This window comes from Tupaia chinensis, unplaced genomic scaffold, assembly GCF_000334495.1.
Source record: "Tupaia chinensis unplaced genomic scaffold, TupChi_1.0 Scaffold000270_1, whole genome shotgun sequence".
In the NCBI taxonomy this organism is placed as follows: Eukaryota; Metazoa; Chordata; class Mammalia; order Scandentia; family Tupaiidae; genus Tupaia; species Tupaia belangeri.
The window spans coordinates 4,818,351-4,842,290 of NW_006159750.1; the positions used below are offsets into that span (position 1 = coordinate 4,818,351).

Below are 23,940 nucleotides of genomic sequence, written 5' to 3' on the forward strand. Positions count from 1 at the left end.
AATGAATTCTTGCTACAAATAACTGTGTTTACTGTTTCATTAATAATGATAAATAGATAGATAGATAGATAGATAGGTATACTTCAGTTATAGAGGAAGCTATTCCGAGTAAGAGAAGCCACACAGTTCACATTGAAAGGATGTTACTGGAAGTCAGAAACAGTGCCGTGCATTGGTCATGTAACGTTGTAACCGTCTGTCCTGTCATTTTGTAGAATGGAAGCTTCTTGCCTGGAGCTGGCCTTGGAAGGGGAGCGTCTGTGTAAGTCAGGAGACTGCCGTGCTGGCGTGTCGTTCTTTGAAGCTGCAGTTCAGGTTGGAACCGAAGACCTGAAAACACTTAGCGCTATTTACAGCCAGCTGGGCAATGCTTATTTCTATTTGCATGATTATGCCAAAGCATTAGAATACCACCATCATGATTTAACTCTTGCAAGGTAATTATTTTAAGCTTTTGGGTTTTTTTTAAAGAATTATTTGTTTAATTTTATTTTTTATTATTATTTTCTTTAATGTGACTAGAGAGACAGGGAGAGGGAAGGAAAGTGGTAAAGCAAGCTGCCAGGCTGGGGACTCAAACTGCAGTCAGCGCTGTGGGAGTCCAGTGCCCCAATCACCATGCCACTTGCTGACCCCTTCATTTAGGCTTTTTAATATTCTTCCTCCCTAAATTGTTACTTAAAAAGTGTTTTTTTCCATTTAATTAAAAGAATGTGTACAATGTGTACAATGATTTCAGCTCAATTGCATCACTTTGTTTTTTGGTCAGAGGGCTTGTGTGCTTGCTGGAGAGAAAGAGAAACAGTGAGGGAGAGTGAGAAATCACCCCCTCTCCCCAAGGGGGAATGGCCATGATTCAATCCCTTCTCCATTCTCCTCCTGGGATTTTGGGCCCACACACACACACAGGTACCCACCCAGCATGATTTTCAAGCCATTGGGTCCGGGACTTGAACCGTAGCCGGCCATGTGGGAGTCCAGCGACGATGTAACCACCTCACCACCATCTGCTGGCCCCAATAGCATCACTTTTTAAAACCAGCCTTTAGGTTGAACAGAGCTTAATTGAATGAATAGTAATGAAATGACTCTGGAGTTTAATTAAGTGAGTGGAAATTAATTAAATTTGAATACTGAGATGTAAGTTTTAAGTTTTTATTTAAAGTAGGTTTTAAGGCTATGGTCTTTCTTACCTTAAGCATGTCAGTTATTCTCTTGGAAAACTGTACATTGGCTGCTTTATGAAATGTTTAACACCATTTTTTAAAATTTGTTTTGTTTCTGGGACCAGCAGGTGGCGTGGTGGCTAAGGTGCTGGACACTCCCGCATGACCTACCACACATGACCTACCATGGTTCAGGTCCCAAGCCTGGTGGCTTGCTTTCTCACTCTCTCTCTCTCTCTGTCTCTCTGGTCAAATTAAAATGAATGAATGAATAAATAAAATTAAATAAATAATTCTTAAAATTTGTTTTGTTTCCTTCAGGACTATTGGAGACCAGTTGGGGGAAGCCAAAGCTAGTGGTAATCTGGGAAACACCTTAAAGGTCCTTGGGAATTTTGATGAAGCTATAGTTTGTTGTCAGCGACATCTCGATATTTCCAGAGAGCTTAATGACAAGGTAATAAGGAAACATAGATGGTAGACCAAATGTTTTCACTGAAATTGCTGTGTGTGTGTGTGTGTGTGTGTGTGTGTGTGTGTGTGTGTGTGTGTGTGTGTGTGTGTGTGTGTGTGTGTGTGTGTGTGTGTGTGTGTGTGTGTGTGTGTGGAGAGTTTTTTTGCTATAGGGCACGTGCACTCACCTGAAAGACAGAGACAGACAGAGAGACAGAAAGCAAGAAATCACCCTCCAGGGGGAATGGCCATGCTGCAATCCCTTCTCCTCCATTCTCCTCTCGGGATCCTGGGCACGCACGCACACACGCTTGGCATAAATTTAAGCCACTGGGTCCAGGACTCAAACCACGGTCGACTACGTGGGAGTCCAGCGGCATAGCCATTACGCTTTGTGTTTTAAAACTGCTTAATTAGTCTGTATTTTATTTAAAAGTTAATACCAAAACATAAAGCATAAAATATTTTAAAATAATTTTTAAATTTTACTTATTCACTCCTTCATTTATTTTAATTTGACCAGAGAGAAAGAGAGAGAAAGCAAGCTACCAGGTCTGGGACTTGAACCATGGTTGGCCATATGGGAGTGTCCAGCGCCTTAACCACCATGCCACCTGCTTGCTCCATAAAATTTTTTTAACAAAAAAAGAAAGAAATAGCAAGAGGTCCTTCTTTCATAAGTAATTATCTGTTTGATTGTATATGGACATCCAGTGTCAAAAATTATTTTCAAAATAATAATGGAAATTGCATGTGATGAAAAATTATGCATTAATTTCAAAAACTTTTGTACCAAAATAAACTCGTACTTTAACTCCATTTTCCCATGAACGTTTTTTTTCTTTTTTTTGGAGAAGTTTTTGCTGTAGAGTGCGTGCGTTCACCAGAAAGACAGAGAGAGACAGAAAGACAGAAAGCAAGAAATCACCTCCCAGGGGGGATGGTCCCGCCGCAATCCCCTCTCCTCCGTTCTTCTCTCAGGATCTTGGGCACGCATGCACACGTGCCCAGCGTAAGTTTTGAGCCACTGGGTCCAGGACGCGAACCACAGTTGACTACGTGGGAGTCCAGCGACATAGCCATTACGCTAACTGCTGATTCCCCCATGAACTTTTCAGTCCTCTCCCCTCATTTGCGTGATCAGTGTTTTAAATACCTGGCCTTTGGTTTGAAATGCACCCTCTGCTAATATCTTCACCTAGGTGGGAGAGGCAAGAGCACTTTACAATCTGGGAAATGTATATCATGCCAAAGGGAAAAGTTTTGGCTGCCCTGGGCCCCAGGACATAGGAGAATTTCCAGAAGAAGTGAAAAACGCTCTGCAGGCTGCTGTGGACTTTTATGAGTGAGTAAGGCTGGTGCAGTCACATGGGCCCATCTATACTATGTACAGCCTTTATTCAGTGGAAAGTTCTTAAGTGTGACAAAAAGTTTAGGTTTTAAAATTACAGCCTGGCCAATAAAAATAAACCATCAGGTCAGTTGCTTAAATGTTCTAGTGTGGAGCTGGTGGGCATCTGCAGCTTTCATCTCAGTTGCAGACCAGCGCCCCTTAGTGGCACAAATAAGAAACATCAATGATTAGTCTGAATGATTTAAGAACAAATTTAGTGTTTTATTAACAGAATTTCAGAATTACTGAAAATTAAATCATCTTTTCCCCCTAACTTATGTTTTCACCACTTTCTGTTCTCACCTAGGGAAAACCTGTCATTAGTAACGGCTTTGGGAGACCGAGCAGCCCAGGGGCGTGCCTTTGGAAATCTCGGAAACACACATTACCTCCTCGGCAACTTCAGGGATGCAGTCATAGCTCACGAACAGGTACGGTGGAAAACCCTAGAGCCAGATTATTTCCTCCGTTGAAGTTTCGAATGGTGATTAGATTATGTTTTTCCTGTTTTATTGTAGCTACATCTAATTAAGGTTTTCTATTTCAGCGTCTCCTTATTGCAAAAGAGTTTGGAGATAAAGCAGCTGAAAGAAGAGCATATAGCAACCTTGGAAATGCATATATATTTCTTGGCGAATTTGAAACTGCCTCTGAATACTACAAGTGAGTCCGATATTTCTGTAGATAAATGTAAAACGCGTCGTCCTGCAGTCCGTTCAGTCAAAGCCTTCGGGGTTAGCATCTAATTTTTGTTGTAGCCTAGTGGAAACTGTGGGCTTCTGAGCCTGAGATTCCTCATCTGTAATGGGCAATATCAGGAGGACTGAACGGAGAGGACATAAAGCCCTGAGCACAACACCTGGCACTCAGAGCTCAGTACGGAATGCTGTACTTGAGACTGAGATTTAATAATAATAGCACGGGGCTGGCCTCGAAGTGCAGTGGCTGAGTGTTGTGTGAAAGGAGCCAGATTCCATGGCCAGCCGTGGTTCGAATCTCAGCCTTGACAGCTTGAAAACATGAAGGATGGGACCAGCAGTTAGCATAATGGCCATGTCGCTGGATTCCCACGTAGCTGACCATGGTTCAAGTTTCGGACCCAGTGGCTTAAAACTCACGCCGGGCGTGTGTGCGTGCGTGCCCAAGATCCTGAGAGGAGAATGGAGGAGAAGGGATTTTGGCATGGCCATACCCCCTGAGGGGTGATTTCTCACTTTCTGTCTCTCTGTCTCTGTCTGTCTGTCTGGCGAGCACACGCACCCTATAGCAAAAACCTCTCCAAAAAAAAACATGAAGGCTTTCATAACATTTTAGACCCACATTCTTCAGGACACAAAGCAGTAGTTTGGTAAACCTACTTTAGTCATTGAATTTGGTTCCCAAAAGATTTCTGATCATTACAGGACAACTCTTCCATCAGAGATAATGACTTAACTACAGAGTCTAAAGGCAGTTCCGAAAGTCTTTGGAAATGTTGGGTAGGACAGACAACCTTAGAATAAGTGTGTAGCCTCCCAAGGTGACAGCTTTGAAGATATCGTTCATTAAATATGTTATTTCAGCTGTGTTTGGTTTGATAAAAACTTAATCACATTACCATATAGTCATTTTTCATTTATATATATACATATATAATATATATATTATATACATACAAATATCAATTATATGAAGTAATTATACTATTTGGCAGAAATTGAGGGAGTCATTTAAATGACCAGATCCAAAAGCACCTGTTGGCTTAAGCACTGACACTAAAAACGATACAGCATTTACATTTGTAAAGCATCTACTCTGCACAAGATGCTGTTCTTTCTCTCTCTCTCTCTCTCTCTCTCTCTCTCTCTCTCTCTGTTTACACATATTTATTTAATCCTCACAAAAATCTAGTGAAATATTTCCCCTATACTATATGTAGCAAACCGGTGAGCAGAGCAGTGGAGTGCCGTGTCCCTGATTATGTAACTAGTCATGGGTAGAGTTGGGATATGAACCCAGACGTCTGGCTCCAGGATCCGTGCTCTTAACGACTATGTTACCGTCTCAGCGACAGTACCGTGTGCGTTAGGTAGAACCTGAGTAATGTTTAAATGCAGTGTTCAGTATTTTTCATGAATTGGTGATTAATGGTACACATACAAGAATTTTACCTAAGCATTTTTTTTATTTTTAAAGAATTAATTTTATTTATGATTATTACTTTTTTAAAAATTTGGTGCAGGACCCATATGCTCACCAGAGAAAGACAGAGACAGGGAGGGGGAGAGAGGGAACTTGAGAAAGCAAGCCTCAAGGTCTAGGACTCGAACCACAGTCAGCTCTGTAGGAGTCCAGTGCCTTAACTACCATGCCACCAGTGGCAGGATTTTAAATTTTGACAAACTGAGGGCCTGGATCCCACATGGCTAACCACGTGATTCGAATCCTGGCCCTGGCAGCTTGAAAAACACACCAGGTGTGTGTGTATGTGTGCCCTAAATCCCAACAGGATGGAGACATGGAAGAGAAGGGCTGTGGCGTGACCGTGCCCCATTAGGGCTATTTTCTCCCTTTCCCCTTCTCTCAACACCTATCACGTGCCCTCTGGTGAAACAAAACAAATCTTGACAAGCTGTAAAGGCAAGAGTATGACAGAAAACAAACATATGGCTAAAACCCTCTTAGTTATTCCCGATACCAAGTTTTTTTCATGTTAAAAGTACGGTGTCAGAGGGCCAGCAGGTAGTGCGATGGCTAAGGCACTGGACTCCTATATGGCCGGCTGTGTTTTGAGCTTGAAAATCATGCCGAGATGTGTGCGTGCGTGCCCCAAAGCCCAAGAGGAGGATGCAAGAGAAGGAATTGTGATGTGGCCATCTCCCCCGGGGGTTGACTTCTCACTTTACCTTTCTCTCTCTCTCTCTCTCTCTCTCTCTCTCTCTCCAGCAAGTGCACATGCTCTTAGGGTTAAAAACTAAAGAAAATAAAATTAAAAAATAAATAAATAAAAATACTGTGTCAGTCTTTGGAGGCACTGGATTTCATGTTTCAATACTCCTGTACTGTGGCAAACTGACAGGATTCTCAAATTTAATCTGAAAGTCTGAATCTGCATTTGGTGTGTCACTTTATCTAAAAGTAATGAAGTATGGGCAGTAAATTATAAAATTATGTTTTGTAGGCTCTAAGACATTTACTTTAAAGGCAGCAGAAAGCACAAAGGAAAAGTGAGACTTTTATTTCATGGTTATTATAGCTAAAATAAAAGATGATCATGGGGCTGGCAGGTGGCATGGTGGTTAAGGACGCTGGACTCTCACATGACCGACCACGGTTCAAGTCCTGGACCTGGAGGCTTGCTCTCTCACTTTCCCACTCTCTCTTTCTCTCTTGCTCTGCCCCTCTCTGGTCAAAATGAAATAAATGAATAAATAACTAGAAAACAAAATTCTTAAAAAAAATAAAGATGATCATTATGTAAAAATTAATTCCTTTTAGGAAAACACTGCTGTTGGCTCGACAGCTTAAAGACAGAGCCGTGGAAGCACAGTCTTGCTATAGTCTTGGAAACACATATACTTTACTTCAAGACTACGAAAAGGCCATCGATTATCACCTGAAGCACTTAGCCATCGCTCAGGAGCTAAGCGATAGGTAAGTAATAGATCATCTTACTGTAGTTAAGGTAAAATGTAGGTGCATTTTTGAATAGCTAAGGTGTTTCTCGTCATTTTTCCTTTTGTTTAATTCTCCTTTAAGGAATTTCCTCTGTCGCAGTGAGGTCCTCAGTGCGTTACTGTCTATCTAGCCTGTGACAGAGCAATTAGTCTGGTTTCACGTGCTCATGAACCCAGATCGGCGTCTAGTTTACAAACCCAGCTGCCCCGGCAGACGTCCTCCCAATAGATCAGTGTGGGGATTGCGGTAGGGAGCCTGCCCAGTGGGAAGGGGACGCCAGCGGCCCACCTCTGGAGCTGTTCAGTAGGAACGAGGGTCCATTGTGTCTGGGTCCTCCTGTTTTTACCAAGAGAATCTGGAAGTCCTGAGTTTTTATGATATTTAAATGTTGGTGCCTAGTTCAGTTGTTACGTTTTGTCTTACTGTGTGAAAAGCAGTGTATCTTGGCCAGCCTGTAGTCTGTGATGTTTGCTTTAGAAGACAGATTTTTATCTCAGTACGAGAAAGAAGTTGTCAAAAATGAAATATGTTACTTTAAAAGGTAGCGAGTTCTCTCTGCCTGGGTTCAAACACACACAGAAAAATTACCTGGGAGGGCTCTTATAGGAAGAAAATGGGACAGTTGGGCTAGAAGGCCTATGCCTGGGATTTGACTGTGTTATAACGCATTGCGTATTTGAAAAGAACGTTTTCCATGTATTAATACTTGACTCTAAGTTTAGTTATCTTGGTATTCTTGTATGTCTCTTGTACTATGCTAGTATATTCTTTATATAAAGGGCAAATAAATCCAAAGCATGGTTTATATCCTTAATTATTACTAGATAGGTTTATTTAACTCTTTGCAGATTAACCGCATGTTGGCTTTGAATTAATGTTTTAGAATTGGTGAAGGACGCGCATGTTGGAGCTTAGGAAATGCGTACACAGCTCTAGGAAATCATGATCAAGCGATGCATTTTGCCGAAAAGCACTTGGAAATTTCAAGAGAGGTATGAAACCTTAAAACTGGCCATGTGCTATTGTAATTTACAAATTGGCTACAGAGGAGGAATCCTATATTCCCTAGATGGCTACATATGGCTAAATAATAAATTGGATTATATGCCATTCTCTTGGCATAAGAGAGCACAAATGCCTGGCACAAGTCATTTTGAGAGGTAGCAGAGGTACGTTGTGTTTGCCTTGATGTAGGAAGACAGGAAGGTCAGGCTGGGCCTGGGGGGATGGAGGGACGGCCCTGAAATACGCCCCCACCCCTCCCCACCTCTCCGTGGAGGAGCAGCGTGGCATTGAAGGAAAACGTGGTCTTGAGGATCAGGGACCAGTTCCTGTTACCGTTCTGCCATTGGCTATTTGAGCTTGGAAACCTTTCCCGAGCTTCATTTCTGTCATCTGTGAAGTGAGAATAATAATATCTACCTAGCAGATTGCTATAATAATTAGAGATAGTGTATTAGAAAGTACCAGCAATATCTGATGCTGGCTTGATGAATACACACTAAAATCTAAGGAAATCTTACTCGTGTGGTACAAAGTTAACGGGTCACAGGGTATTACTTAATACTGTCCTGGAGAACAGGGGCCACCTAATGCTTAGAGTCAGGGTTATTTACTAGAGCATAGTTGGCACTGCTGTTGCGATAGTTTAGAGACCGTCCTTTCTAAATTCTTTTTCTAAAACTATTAATGACGTATGCAATCCTTTTTCATTCATGGTCTTAAAATTCTACTGTAGCTCTTCATTTTTTTATATTTTTCTTCCAGTTTTAGGTTCACAACATTTTCATGTAATTTTCACTATTCTTTGCCTTGAAATATAAATGCTTGTGGTTGTAGGTCGGGGACAGAAGTGGCGAACTAACAGCACGACTGAACCTCTCAGATCTTCAAATGGTTCTTGGTCTGAGCTACAGCACAAACAATTCCGTAATGTCTGAAAACATTGAAATCGATAACAGTTTACACGGTAAGTAATAGGTCTTCCAAAACCCAATTTCTTTATCCTCAAGATGTCTATGTAAGTTACTTATCACACATGTTTATCATATCCAGAGAGAATGTGTAACATAGGAAGTTCAACTTTTTATACCTTTTTTGCTTTACACAGGCCCATTAATTTGTCAGTTCAGAATATGATATAGTTTTTATCGTGTACTTAGAAATGGCAAAGGCATAATTATTTTCTTTTGTAAACATACATTTAGATTCTCTATCTCTAGGCTTTTTTAAAAATTTATAAAAGTGAAGATATCGGGAACCAGCAGTTAGCGTAATGGCTATGTCGCTGGACTCCCACGTAGTCGACCATGGTTCGCGTCCCAAACCTGGTGGCTTAAAACACGCCGGGCATGTGTGCGTGTGTGCCCAAGATCCCGAGAGGAGAATGGAGGAGAAGGGATTGCGGCGTGACCATCCTCCCTGGGGGGTGATTTCTCGCTTTCTGTCTCTATGTCTCTCTCTGTCTGTCTGGCGAGCGCACGTGCCCTACAGTGAAAATCTCTCAAAAAAAAAAATTGTGACACAGATAAGTATTTTGAACTTCAAAGTCAGTGAAAAATCTAGCTTTTATCCCTCTAATTTCCTTCTCTAAATCCTATGAAGAAAAGGAAGGAGCAAAAGAAACTGATGTCTTGTCATCAAGTTAAAGACTTTCAAAAAGCTTACAGTAAAAAATTCTGGGGCCAGCAGGTATTATGGTGGTTAAGGTGCTGGATCCCACATGGTTGACTCTGCAGTTCAAGTCCAGAACGTGGAGGCTTGGGCCTCCAGGTGCATGTGCGTGCCCAAAATCCTGAGAGGAGAATGGAAGAGAAGGGATTGCAGCATGGCCAACCCCCCCGAGGGGTGACTTCTCACTTTTTTTCTCTCTCTCTCTCTGTCTCTGTCTCTGGCAAACACACACGCCCTATAGCAAAACTCTAAAAAAATAAGAAAAGCCACGCGATGCAATTGACTGTGAGCACAGCTTTGGATGATCGCATCCAGTTGTTCCACTTTCATACCATCTTTATCTGATGCTTTTCAGATTCCTATTTCCAACCACAATTTTTTTCTTGAACTTGAGACTGAAAAATATATTTAACATTTCCTTTCGAGTGTTTAGTTGACATTACAGAAGTTAACATCTCCATGATGTTAAAGTGTTCTTCTCCATTCTAACCCATCTTACGGAGTGGTACCACCAGTTCCCAAGTGTTCAGGCCAAAAACCTAGGGATCATCCTTGCCCCCTTTCTCCCATCTTCTTACATATCCAACCTATCAGAAACACTGCCTTTAAGATATATCCTGAGTCGCGTTCATGGTGTACACAGCAGCAGTCTTCATACCAACTATGAACATCTCCCAGTAGAGGACTTATTTCTCTTCCATCCATTATTTCTAAGTTTATTTTATTTGTTATAGAAAGTATGTGCGCATACACACGAGAGGCTGAGATGAGAGAGAGGTACCTGAAAATGGTCTTATCATGCCAAGATCTTGGGCCCAAGTGCTCCGGCTCCTCATGATCTTGGGTGCCTGCGTTTGCACCTGGCTTCTACCAGTTTGGGTATCTGAACCTGGGTCAGCCATGTGGCTTCCAGCACTGCAGTTCAGCACTCTTTTGCTTGCAGCATTCATGCTGGGCCTTGCTTGCATCCTTGGTCTTCATGTTGTCTGCAGAGCAGCCAGAGTGCTCTTTTAAAACTTGCATCGTGTCATTCCTCTGTTCAGAAGCCTTCAGTGACTTCCCATTGCACCTCGCTCTGAATCCTGTCTTCACCAGGGCTAAAAGGGCCTATGTAATCTGGACCCTACCTACCTTTTCAGCCCCACTTTTACCACATCCCCTTTTCTCAATCTGGCTTCACAAGGACAGGTATTCTCATGGAAGATAGGGGCAGTAAACTGTAAATGAAATATGCACATACAGTCGCAGTTCTGTTATCACACGTTACACTGGTAAGACACCGCTGCTTACAGGCCAGGGCCGTACAGAGGACCAGGTTTGGTTCTTGACCAACCTAAATAGGCTGAGGGCAGTGGCATGCACCTGCAGTCCTGGTGGGTAGAGAGACTGGCCAAGGGGGATCCTGACCTGGTGAGAGATCCTATCAAAAATCAATCTTTGGTCTCAAGTCTGTGGCACAGTCATTATCATACTGAACTGCAGTGCTAGAAGCCACGTGGCCAATCACAAGATGACCATTCCACAATTCCTTCACCTCCAGTCTACTCTCGGGATGTTGGGCACGCACGCACATATGCCTGGGGCATTAAAAGCCATACCATCTGCTGCCCCAAGTATAGCTGTTTCAGTATCAGGTAAAATATACTTTACGGCGAAAGGTCTTAGTAGAGGGGCCAGCAGGTGGCTTGGTGGTTAAGGTGCTGGACTCCCACATGGCCAACCGTGGTTCAAGTCCCAGACTCAGTGACTTGCTTTCTCCCTTCCCATCCATCTTTCTCTGGCGAGCACATGTGCCCTATAGCAAACTTTAAAAATAATAAAATAAATAATTTTTAGAAAGTCCTAGTAGAAATGAAGATCACTTCATGGTGGTGCTTCACAATGGCTAACAGTTCAATTCACCAGGAAAATAAAGCCACCTGTGCTTAATAGCAGTAATAACAGAGCCTCAACATAAATGAAGCAGAACTGACCAAAGAAATGGGAATAACCACAGTCAGGGTGGGAAGTTGAACACACTTTCTCAGTCACTGACAGAAGTTAAACCAAGCTCACACTGGAAGACTAAACATTAGAAAAGATGTCCGTCCCCCAGATTGATGCCAGGTTAGTGTACTGCCAAGCAAAGCACATGCTTTTGAAGAGCTTGATGAGATGATTTACGAATCTATGTGAAGGGGAAAAAGGTCTGAGAAAAGCCAAAACATTATTTTTTTTTTTTCATTTTTAGTTGCCAGAGGGCACATGCCCTCACCAGAGACAGGGAGAGGGAGAGAGCACCCTCTGTCCCTGCATGGGGTGGTCACACTGCAGTCCCTCTCCATTTCTCCGTCCTGTTGGGATTTGTGGGATGCACATACACACGCACCCAGTGTGTTTTTTCAAGCCATCAGGGCTGGGATTCAAACCGTGGTCAGCCATGTAATAGCTAGGTATCCTTAACCACCAGGCTACAGGGCCAGCCCCAAGGTCAAAGAACAGCAAATGAGAAGAACTTCTCTACAGTAAGACTGTGCTGTTGACCTAGCAACAGACAAACAGACCAGTGGAGTGAAATATAGTCTATGTTCCTTACGTAGATAGAAAATAACACACAACAATCAACTCTTACTGGAGTAAAGATTTAAGCAGAAGGTCAGCGAGTGGTGTGGTAGAGGTTAAGGAGCTGGATCCCACATGGCCAATAGTACAGTTCTAATCCCTGACCTGGCAGCCTGAAAATCACACAGGGCACGTGTGTGTACATGCTCTAGATCCCAAGAGCAGGGTTTGCAGTGCGGCTGTCCTCCCTGGAAAGTGATTTCTCACTTTATCTCTTTGTCAAGCATACACACCCTTTAGCAAAGAAAAACAGAACTCCAATGTCCAAGGCAGACAGAAGGCAGAAATAGTGATGCTGGCCAACACCTGCTGGGTGCTCACGCTGTACTTACCGGCTCTGCACGGACCCTGTGTGGGCTCTGACGCAGTTGCCATCACTCAGTGATGTGTGGTAGGTACTGTAATTCTTCAGGGACGAGAAAGCCGGATCCCAGAAAGGTAGTTGCCAGGTCATACGACAAGTGAATAGTTGCTCTGACTTTAAAAATCGAGTGCTGCTGGCCCACCCGGGCCCGGCTGCGGGCCCCCGCCACCCCCTGGACCTGTGCTGAGCAGGGCGGCGGGCCCCCCACCCGGGGCTCTGCCCGGCATTCAGCTGCTTCTCCGGGGCGGACGTGTGGCCTCCGGACCAGCAAGCTGAAGCTGAAAACAAGGATTGAGAACTTGCAACTATAAGCAACAGAAAGAACCTTTAGCTGTCCTAAACCAGTTGAGAAATATATTATATAGAAGGACTTCCTCTGCCTATGGACAGTGAGAAGATGATGGTTGCCAGCCCTGCATTGCCTCAGGGAAGAACAGGAACTTCTCTACCATTCTTGAGGAAGCCAGATACCCGAGGATAACTCATGCTGCAGAGCCCCACGGCACCATTCCTACAATGGCAGATCCGCACGAGACCCACCCTTGATCCAACATTGAATGGAATCTATGATCCCTATTGTTGAAAACTTTAAACTTGTGGCCCTTCTCCCTTTACTTCACGAGACCCACCCTTGATCCAACCTTGAATGAATCTATGTTCCCTATTGTTGAAAAAAAAAAAAAAATCAAGTGCTTAGTCAGTATGCTGTATGACCTCAGAGAGCATTGGAGAATATCTTCTTGATATCAGAAGAGAGGAGAAGTCATGAAAATAAAACCATTATGGAAAATATTGAAATTAAGAATTTCATTTCATTAAATGAATCCATGAAGAGGTTAAATAAAGAGGAAATATTTGCCACATGTATGATTAAAAAAGGATTGATATCCAAAATTTATAAGAACTGTAAGTTAAAAAGACAACTAGCTCACCTAAAAATATAGACACAATGGATGGAGAAGAAACACTAATAGCCCATAAATATGTGAAAAGATATTTAACTTCATTTAATCATTGAAAACCACAGTGAGGTAGTATACAAAAACCTGTGAGGTGGGCAGAAATTAAGTTTAATAAAACTTATTCAAATAGATTTGGGAAAAGGGAAACTATTTTTTGAGAGATTTTTGCTATGGGGCGTGTGCGCTTGCCAGACAGAGAGAGAAAGAGAGACAGAAAGCGAGAAATCACCCCCAGGGGGGATGGTCACGCCGCAATCCCTTCTCCTCCATTCTCCTCTCAGGATCTTGGGCACGCACGCACACGCGCCCAGCATGAGTTTAAGCCACAAGGTCCGGGACTCCCAACTTCAGTCAACTACATGGGAGCCCAGCGACATAGTCATTACGCCAACTGCTGGTCCCGAAACATTTTTTTCCGAGAGATTTTTTTTTGCTGTAGGTCACGTGCACTTGCTAGAGAGGCAGAAGGCAAGAAATCACCCCCCAGGGGGTTGGCCATGCCATAGTCCCTTCTCCATTCTCCTCTCAGGATTTTGGGGACACATGCACACGCACCCAGCGTGAATTTTAAGATGCCAGGTCCAGGACTCGAACCACAGTCGACTCCATGGGAGTTCAGTGACATAATCATTAGCCATCTGCTGGTCCTGGGACAATGGAAACTTCCACAGTACTGAAGGGAGAGAAATCAGTCTAGTCTGAAGAAGATCTGGCAACTATCTGGTGAAGCTGAAAGTGTACCAAGTATGATCCAGCAATTCCACTACCTGATGTGTGGGCCGGAAGAAAGGCTCGCTCATGTACACCAAGAGAGCTCCAGGGCTTTCTGTAGTTCTGCTTAGGACAGCAAAAGACAAAGGAAACAGCCTAAATATCTGTCACTCTGTCACTAGTACAACAAGTAAATAATGTTCTAGTCCTAAAATGACAATGAGAGGGAATTCAACTAAATTACACGTAGCAGCTTGGATTGCTCAAAGGGAACACGTTGCAGAATTATATAAATATAATATCATTTATTAATATTGGAAAAATGCTAGTAATACTGTATTGCTTAGAGATGGACAGGGGCAGATGGAAGTTATGAAGGGAGCTATACAAGGGGGATTTAATATGTTGGTAATATTTTAAGCTAGGTGTTAAGATATCAGAGATTTCTTGTACCTTGTAAAATATTACTTGTTAAAAAGAATGACTAGAAATGTAAATTCTCTGTATTTAATATTTAATAACTGTGTAAAAAATCTTTTTAAAATATTTTTTACTTAACTTTATTCAGTTACTTATTTTTTTAATTTGACCAGAGAGGGACAGAGTGAGAGAGAAAGCGAGAAAGCAAAAACCGCCAGGTCCAGGACTCGAAGTGCGGTCGACCATGTGGGAGTCCAGGGCCCTTAACCACCCCGCCACCTGCTGGTCCCCGAAAAATCTTTTTGAGGAACTTACTCTGTCTTATTTCCTTACTGGAAGTAAATCTATCGTCTAATGATATCTTAAAATGAAAAGGGATAATTTACGGAGCAACAATATAGTTCTGGAGATGTTATTTTGATTCTTTTCTCAAAATTGAAGGCCTAGGGCCTTTTCATTAGGTTTTTGCTTATGTAAACCACTGTACAGTTTGTTTTTTTTGAAAATGTGGATAATATAAAACCAGTTATTATAAAGTGCAATTTCTAAATTAAGGGGTAATGTTAGTAACCAATGTTAGTTTCCAACCAAAATGTAACTTCCTTACATCAAAGGATTTTAGAGGGAGTGTATATTCTATTTTTGCATAGTTGGTATGGAAAAATTCTTCTTCTTAAAAGAATATATGTTTGTACATGTTTTCTTCTTTCATAGGAGTTTATGTAGGACTTAAGAATTGAATAATGTCATAAGTGCTGATATGGCCTCCCTGGTTTATTTGAATTAATTTTTTTTTTTAACAAAGGTACACGACCCAAGTTGGGACGCCGGCACAGTATGGAAAATATGGAACTTATGAAGTTAACACCAGAAAAGGTCAGCAGTTTTTATGTCTTCAATTTCTTGAACTGTTATAATAAAGTATTTTAATAATTTTTAATTTAAATGAAATAGTTTAAGCCTTGCCTATATGAAATCTTTTTTAATATTTGCCTTTAAAAAGAATTAGAAAAAGTACAGTGCAAGGACCAGCAGGTGGTGTAGTGGTTAAGGCACTGGACTCCTACATGACTGACCATGGTTTGCGTCCTGGATCTGGAGGCTTGCTTTCTCACTTTCTCACCTCTCTCTCTCTCTCTCTCTGTCTTCTCTGATGAATTAGAAATTTTTTTTTAGTTTTTTTTTTTAAGAGGTTTTTGCCTTAAGATACATGTACACTGTCCAGAGAGACAGAGATAGCAAGAGGGAAAGTGAGAAATCACCCCCCAGGCAGGATGGCCTGCTGCAATAGCTTCTCCATTCTCTGTCTGGGATCCTGGACATGTACGCACACAGACCCAGCGTGAGTTTCAAGCCACCAGGCCCAAGATTCAAACTGCAGTCAGCCATGTGGGAGTCCAGCGACATAACCATTATACCATTTGTCAGTCCCATATAGAAAACATTTTTAATTTTTCATGTTTCTTTTTGTTGGGAGAGGTTTTTACTATAGGGCGCACATGCTCGCCAGACAGAGACAGAAAGATAGAAAGCGAGAAATCACCCCCCAGGGGCGATGGCCAAGCCACAATCCCTTCTCCTCCGTTCTCCTCTCAGGATCTTGGGCACGCACGCACATGTGCCCAACGTGAGTTTTAAGCCACCGGATCCGGGATGCGAACCACGGTCGACTACGTGGGAGTCCAGCGATATAGCCATTACGCTAACTGCTGGTCCCTAATTTTTCATGTTTCTTCTTGGATTTTAAATATAGTTTTGTGTTTTCATATCAAAGTCCATTTTCTTTTTCTCCAGTCAGTAGATCATGAAATCTACTGTAGCAAATAACTCCCCCTTCTAACCTGTATGGGAGAAGGAACAGAGAGCTCGATTCCTGGGCTGCAGGTCTCACTCCCATACGTCAGCTTCAGGGCAGGGTTATCCACTTTGTGCTTCATGGAGGACTTTTCTGTGGTGATGGGAATGCTCTGTACTTCGATTGAGGATATATATAGTTGGAAGCCATACACCTAAAATCTCTCTGTGAATTTTTTTTTTTTTTGAGAGGTTTTTGCTACAGGGCATGTGCGCTCGCCAGAGAGAGAGACAGAGAAACAGGAAGCGAGAAATTGCCCCCTGGGGTGGATGGCCACAGCACAATCCCTTCTCCACTCTCAGGATCCTGGGCACACACGTGCCCAGCGTGAGTTTAAGCCACCAGGTCTGGAACTTGAACCTTGGTCAACTACATAGGAGTCCAGCAACATAGCCATTATGCCAGTTGCTGGTCCCTATTTGTTAATTTTATCTATGGAAAAATGAGCCTCCCCCGGGCTGGCCCCATAGTGTAGTGGTTAAGCACTGTTCATAAGGAGCTGGATCCCACTTGGCCAACTCCAGTTGGAATCCCAGCCCAGTGGCTTGAATAACACATTGGGCACGTGTACCCGCATGCCCAGACTCCTGAGAGGATGAGGGAAGGGAGGTTAAGGTGACCATGTCCCATTGGGAGATACTTTCTTTCTGGCTTTCATGTGTACCTTCTGGCAATTTAAGCAATTAATAAATTTAATTAAATAAAAGGTTTAAGCTTAGTGGCACTAGATCCACACGGAAGATTGTGAGCTAGTTCTCTTAAGGAAAGTACACCCTGGCCCCTGTGCCCATGATCCTGGCTGACTGGGAAAGCTGAAGAGGGTTGGGGGGGACAATGCATGAGACCCTGTTGAGGGTGCTTGTCTCTGTCTTTCACCCTCATAAAAGAAATTACCTTAAAAAAAGGTCCCTTACCAAAATGATCAGTTATTACATAGAATGTACCCTTAGAGTTACTTGAAAACACGTGGGAGCAAATGTTAAAGGTACGAAGGTCATGGTGTATGCACTGTTTTTCTTTTGCAGTCAGTAAATATTTGTTATTTTGAGCCTGTCACTTAAAGATTACCATGTGTACGTAAACCATATCCGAAATAATAGTTAACACTAGAAAAATTGCTAGTGCTATATTGTTTTTCTTGAAAGTTTTTTGCTATAGGGTGTGTACGCTCACTAGAAAGACAGAAAGTGAGAAATCACCCCACGGGGGGGATGGCCACATCGCAATCCCTTCTCCTCCATTCTCCTCTCGGGATCTTGGGCATGCATGCACGAGCACCCGGCATGAGTTTAAGCCTCTGAGTCCGGGACTCAAACCACGGTCGACTACGTGGGAGTCCAGCGACATAGCCATTACGCTAACTGCTGGTCCCATCCATTTCGATGTTTTGATAAGACCAAAACAGTCACTAGGCCGGGAAATCCACTCTAGCAAATAATTTCCCCTTCTAACCTGTGTGTGAAAAGGAACAGAGAGCCTGGTTCACTTACAAGTTGCAGTAAGTGAATCCACAGGATGCCTTTGGTACAAGCTCTTGAAAATTGTGAGATGTACTGAAAGAAGAGGGGTGGACACTAACATTTCCCCCCTTCTCCTCCTAGTAGGAAATGAGCGAAGATGCCGGGTTAATGTTATAGGAAACCAGTGATCCCCGGTTCTGTTTTTTGTTTGTGTGTGTGGTATTTTGATGTCCTTTCTTTTATAATTTTATAGGTACAGAACTGGAACAGTGAAATTCTTGCTAAACAAAAACCTCTTCTTGCCAAACCTTCTGCAAAGCTACTATTTGTCAACAGACTGAAGGGAAAAAAGTACAAAACTAATTCCTCAACCAAAGTTCTCCAAGATGCCAGTAACTCCATTGACCACCGGATTCAACCTTCTCAGAGAGTATGTTTAAAATACATTTTTGAATATTGTGTTTGAGTACCTATATTTTAGTTTTCTTGAAAATATATTGAATTTTTGGCAATTTAAGTGACATATTTACTAGAAAACATATTTGTTAATCAAAGAACTTGTCCATATTTTCCTGTCTTTTTTGTGGTCTTTAAAACTAGAAACTGAGGGACCCGCAGTTAGCGTAATGGCTATGTTGCTGGACTCCCATGTAGTCCACCACGGTTTGCGTCCCAGCCCCGGTGGCTTAAAACTCATGCCAGGCAAGTGTGTGTGCGTGCCCAAGATCCTGAGAGGAGAATGGAGGAGAAGGGATTGCGGTGTGGCCATCCCCCCTGGGGGGTGATTTCTCACTTTCTGTCTCTCTGTCTGTCTGGTGAGTGCTCGCGCCCTATAGCAAAAACCTCTCAAAAAAAAAAAAAATAGAAACTGATTATTCCCTTCATAGATAACTTGTTCCATTGTTTTAAACAATAATTATCTGTTTCAACTCACTTGTGTTTGTAAAAATACAGGGTCTCCCAGTAAAACCATCTTCCATTTAGCTTAAAAATCAAACAGATTAGGGGCCAGCAGGTGGCACAGAGGTTAACATATCTGGATCCCACAGAACCAACAGCAGGGTTCGAATCTCAGACCTGAAGCTTAAAAATCACACCACACATGTGTGCACCTGTGTGAAGGCCCAGAATCCCGAGAGGAGAGTAGACAAAACTCTGTGAATGGCCATCTTCTCTGGGGGAGCGATTTTTCACTTTCTCTCTCTCTGTGTCTCTGGCAAGCACATGTGTCCTATAGCAAACTAAAAATACAAAACATAACAAATTCAGATGTTCAAGATTTTCTTAGTTTCTTCTTTTTTTTTTTTTAATTTTCCAGAAAGCATGTGCACTCGCCAGAGCAAAGATGAAGCGAGAAAGCACCCACCACAGGGAAAACGGTTACCTGGCAATCCCTTCTCCTCCATTTCTCCCGCCTTTGGGATCTGGGGCACACACAAAGGTGTCTGGCACGTTAACAGGTCTGGTCCTGTGGCCTGGTGGTTGGGGAGCTGGATCTCACATTGCTGGCCAAGTGGTTTGAGTCCCAGCCCCAGCAGCTAGGAAAATATGCTCAGTGTGTGCACGTGTATGCCTAAGATCCCCACAGGATAGAGAAAGGGAGGTGGGACTGTGGCATGACCATGCCCCACTGGGCAGGGCGTTCCCTCCTCCCCCTTCCCTGTGAGCTCTCTGGCAAATAAAAAAATAGAAAAAAATGTTTAAAAAGAAAATACCAAGAATTTACTGATACCAAGGAAATCTCTAATCCGGCTACCCTATAATAAAAGAACCCAAGTAAGTTACAAAGAAGGTACTTCATATTATCAAGTCCATTTTTCAAGCAATGAGAGAGCCTTCAGAAAAATCTAGTCTTGGGACCAGCAGATGGCATAATGGCTACATCACTGGACTCCCATGTAGTCAACTGCAGTTCGAATCCTGGACCCCGTGGCTTAAACTCATGCCAGGCGCATGTGCATGCGTGCGTGCCCAAGATCCCAAGAGGAGAATGGAGGAGAAGGGATTGTGGCATGGCCATCCCCCCCTGGGAGGTGATTTCTCACTTTCTGTCTCTCTCTGTCTCTTTCTGGTGAGCACACACGCCCTATAGCAAAAGCCTCTCCCCCAAAAAAATCATTCTAGATTCTTTCTTCACTAACCATATCTAATCACTGCGTCCCTCAGATGTGCTCTGCACCCCCCACCCCCCACCATGTCTTACTGGTCATCTCTTACCCAGACTCTACAGGAGGCATCTGAACTGAACTCCCTGCTCTCCTTATTTCCAGCTCATTGGAGGGGGCCAGTTTTTCTACAAAACTGCTTAAAATGGACCTTCTGGCATTTCCCCCCCCTTATTTTGCCAGGGGGTGTGTACACTTGCTAGAGAGACAGGGAAGGTGAGAAAGAACTCCTCAGTGGAACTCGAACCATGGTTGGCCTTGTGGGCTCTAGCTCCCCCAACCACCAGGCCACAAGGCCAGTCCCCTTGTAGGGTCTTGGAACTTAACTTTGAACCTAAGGTATATACCTGTATTACTGATGAGGGGACTTCAAAAAGTTGGTGGGAAAATGGCAGAAGTTCATTTTGGTGCCAAAAAATTTTGAAATCCATACCTAGTTTTTTCATAATAGGTATTTCCACGACCTTTTGGAAGACCCCAGGTTTCCCCATAATTTATTTGGTATCTGTAGCAATTTCTCTTTAATTCTAAGCTGTGTTACTATTTAGCCTTAGAAATCTTGACTTTAGGGGCCAGATAGTGGCACGGCAGTAAAACACAGTGGGCTGCAAGGCAACCCATACGGGAAAGTTCCCGTCTCTGGAGACATCGCTGAGTACACTGGGCACATGCGTGTCCATGACCCAGGCCTGGCCGAAGGCCGGGGTTAGATCAGTGTTGGAACTCCAGTGGGGGTGCTTACCTCCTTCTAATGCATTTGCACTCATGGAAGGAATAAAAACTACTATGAAAGTTTCAATTAAACAGGAGTGAAAGACTAAAATAGCTAGAAGTGCTTTTTAAATTTATTAAAGTAAAGGTCCAGTTTTTATTTTCAGATTTTTGACATAGGGGGAATGTGTGCACTGGAGAGTGAAGTGAGGGGGAAAGTGAGAAATCACCCCCACCCAGGAGGGGGGAATGGCCAACCTTAATCCCTTCTCTTCTATCCTCCTCCTGGGATTTTGGCACACATGCACACACACACCTAGTGTGGTTTTCAAACTGTCAGGTCCAGAACCTGAACTGTGGCTGGCCATGTGGGAGTCCAGCCCCTTAACCACCATGCAGCCTGCTGGCCCCAAGGTTTAATCTTCATTCTTTACCTTATGCATTTGAGTGCATTCTGTTGGTCATCGATGCTGAAATGTAAGTGTGCCGGGTTTTCTCTTACGATTTTAGAGAATCAGCGCAGACACTGTTGGGGATGAAGGCTTCTTCGACCTATTGAGCCGATTCCAAAGCAACAGGATGGACGATCAGAGGTGCTGCTTACAGGAAAAGCACCGCCGGCCAGCTTCAACAGCAGCCTCTACGCCCCCCAGAGTGGTGCTAAAAGGTAAGTCCTCCGTGCTTCTCCCCAGCCCAGTAGCTCTCCTTGATACTGTGATTTGAGAATTGACTTCCCATCATAGGAGGTGGAGTTACTTAGCCTGAAGCCACCAGTATTCTGAAATGCTAGTATTTATTTGTACAGTTCAAAACAAGGGCGTTTTCTATTCTACTAACTCTAACAGCATTGCCTCCTTAGTTTCCTTGGGGTTGGGGAAAATTTAGAAAATAAATAAATAGGGGCCAGCAGGTGGGATGGAGACTGAGGTGATGGAGGCCTACATGGCTGACCTCAGTTTGAGACCCACATCTGGCGGCTTTCTCTCTCTCTCTCTCCTCCTCTCCCTTTCCCTCTCTGGTGAGTGCATGTGCCCTTTAGCAAATTTTAAAAATAATAATGATACATAAAATTAAATAATATATTTTTAATGAGGAAAAATGTTATTCATAATTTATTATTGTATGTAAAACATAAATACCTCATATAGGGGGTTAAAAAATAGAGAAGCCAAGACGGACTGAATAGGAACCTACAACTAAGGCCTGCCTAAGTCTCGGAAAGGTCTGAAATAGACTACTTCGGAGTGTTCTGTTTTAGCTGCCGGAAGACATCTTACACCGTACCCAAGGCTCGCCAGCAGTACTTAACTGTCAGTGTAGTTCACTTAGTTCGCTTTGTGGGCATGGAATAAAAAACACTGACGCCCACTCATCCTGGCCTGAGAATTATGAAAGAAAAACGGTTTATTCCTTCACCTTCTGACACCTGGCCCCTACCGTATGGTTATAGTCTGGGTGAGGAAATGAAGCCAAGTCCTACCCAGAGATGGCGCATTTGGAGCACTCTGGGCTTCCTTCTTCCTCTCCTGCCAGTAAAAGCCACACTCGTCTCCTCAGACGCCGTGGGGGACAGCATGATGGCAGGAGGGCAAGGGCGGAACTCGCGTTGGGACTACTGACAGAAAGGAACGATGTGTATGACAAACAAGCTTAGATCCTGTCATGACATGTCGGACTTCTCTTGTTCATAGCACCGTCTGTTTCTGTGGTGTCCCCCAACACGGATGAGTTTCTAGATCTTCTCGCCAGCTCTCAGAGCCGCCGTCTGGATGACCAGCGGGCCAGCTTCAGTAACTTACCAGGGCTTCGGCTGACACAGAACACCAGCCAGTCAGTACTTGGCCACCTAATGACAAATGACAACAAACAGCCAGAGGAAGACTTCTTTGACATCCTTATAAAATGTCAAGTAGGTCTGCGTAGTTTTTTCATTCAATATTTAGCTTAATCACCACTGAGAGCTTTGGCATTATTCTAATTCAGGAAGGGTTGGGGCTGGCAGGAGGCATGGTGGTGGAGGTGGCTGGACTCCCACATGGCTGACCACGGTTCAAGTCCCTGACCTGGCAGCTTGCTTTCTCACTTCTCTTTGTCTCTCTCTGGTCAACTTCAAAAAGAAAATAATGACAATAAGTAAAATGGTAAGAAAAAAAGAAGGGGGCCTTATTTTGTATTAGGGAATTACTTTTTCATCATCCAGCAGAGTTCTGGAACACCGATGGCTTTCTAGGCACTACTCTAGGCACTGGGGGGGATACACTGGCTTTTTATTTTAAGGGGAGAGACAACGAAAAGTGAGTGTGGGTGTGTGACAAAGACAGAACCTGTCAGTAGTGGTGCTTTTACTACTAGGAAGAAAACTGAAAGATACAAAGGCAGTGGGTAGCTGGGGGCTGGGGGCTGGGTGTCTGCTCTCAGTAGGGCAGCTGAAGACATCTTTCTGGATCGCCATCCAGACAGAGACCTGGATGAAGTAAAGCCGCCAGCCAGTTGTCTATCTAAAGAGCTTTCCATTGCAGAGACAGCAAGTATCCTGCTGGATACAAAAGCTTAGCAGGTTCAGGAAATAACAACGTGACCAGTGTGACAGGCATGCCTGTAAGGGGAAGGGGAGAGTGGCAAGAACTTAGGTGGAGAAGTAACCAGGGCTGATAGGCTCCTGGAGGCCATGTGAAGTCTTGTGTTATAGAGTGTAAGGGAGCCACTGGAGGGTTCTGAAAGACCATCCTGGCTACTGTTGGAAGAATGACAAGGGTGTTGGTATGAAAACCGTGGGGGGCTGGCAGGTAGCATAGTGGTTAAGGGCGCTGGACTCCCACATGGCCAACCACATCCCAGACTTGACGGCTTGCTTTCTAACTTTCCCTCTGTCACTCTCTCACTCTGTCTCTCTGGTCAAATTTAAATAAATAAAGTTACATAAAATAATTCTTTAAAAAAAAAACAAAAAACAGTGGGACCAGCAGATGATGTAATAGCTGTGTTGCTGGACTTCCATGTAGTCAACTGCAGTTCAAGTCTCGGACTTGGTGGCTTAAACTCACGCTGGGCACATGCGCATGCGTGCCCAAGGTCCTGAGAGGGGAATGGAGGAGAAGGGATTGCAATGTGGCCATCCCCCTGGGGGGTGATTTCTCTCTGTCTTTCTGGCAAGCGCACGTGCCCTATAGCAAAATCTCTTAAGAAAAACAAAAACACAAAAAAAGTGTGGTAATCCAGGCAAAAGCTATTGGTGCCTTGGACTGCGATGGTATAGTAATGTGGTAAGTAGGTCACATAGGGTGTATTTTGAAGTTAGGGCTGGTTGGCAAAACCTGCTAATAAACTGGATGGAAGCTATGAGGGAAAG

The 23,940-nt window shown here is 43.5% G+C and overlaps 1 protein-coding gene across 1 annotated transcript in view; it reads left to right on the forward strand.

Moving 5' to 3' along the window:
• The window catches only part of GPSM2 (G protein signaling modulator 2), a 39,201-nt gene that overhangs the window by 12,104 nt on the left and 3,157 nt on the right, over window positions 1-23,940 (forward strand). Inside the window, exons 2-13 of the mRNA XM_006149505.3 lie at window positions 216-437; window positions 1,488-1,623; window positions 2,822-2,964; window positions 3,320-3,443; window positions 3,560-3,675; window positions 6,490-6,645; window positions 7,553-7,661; window positions 8,509-8,638; window positions 15,206-15,276; window positions 17,969-18,145; window positions 21,102-21,258; window positions 22,283-22,500. Of these exons, the coding sequence (XP_006149567.1) occupies window positions 216-437; window positions 1,488-1,623; window positions 2,822-2,964; window positions 3,320-3,443; window positions 3,560-3,675; window positions 6,490-6,645; window positions 7,553-7,661; window positions 8,509-8,638; window positions 15,206-15,276; window positions 17,969-18,145; window positions 21,102-21,258; window positions 22,283-22,500 (1,759 nt within the window). The remainder of the gene's footprint in view (window positions 1-215; window positions 438-1,487; window positions 1,624-2,821; window positions 2,965-3,319; window positions 3,444-3,559; window positions 3,676-6,489; window positions 6,646-7,552; window positions 7,662-8,508; window positions 8,639-15,205; window positions 15,277-17,968; window positions 18,146-21,101; window positions 21,259-22,282; window positions 22,501-23,940) is intronic.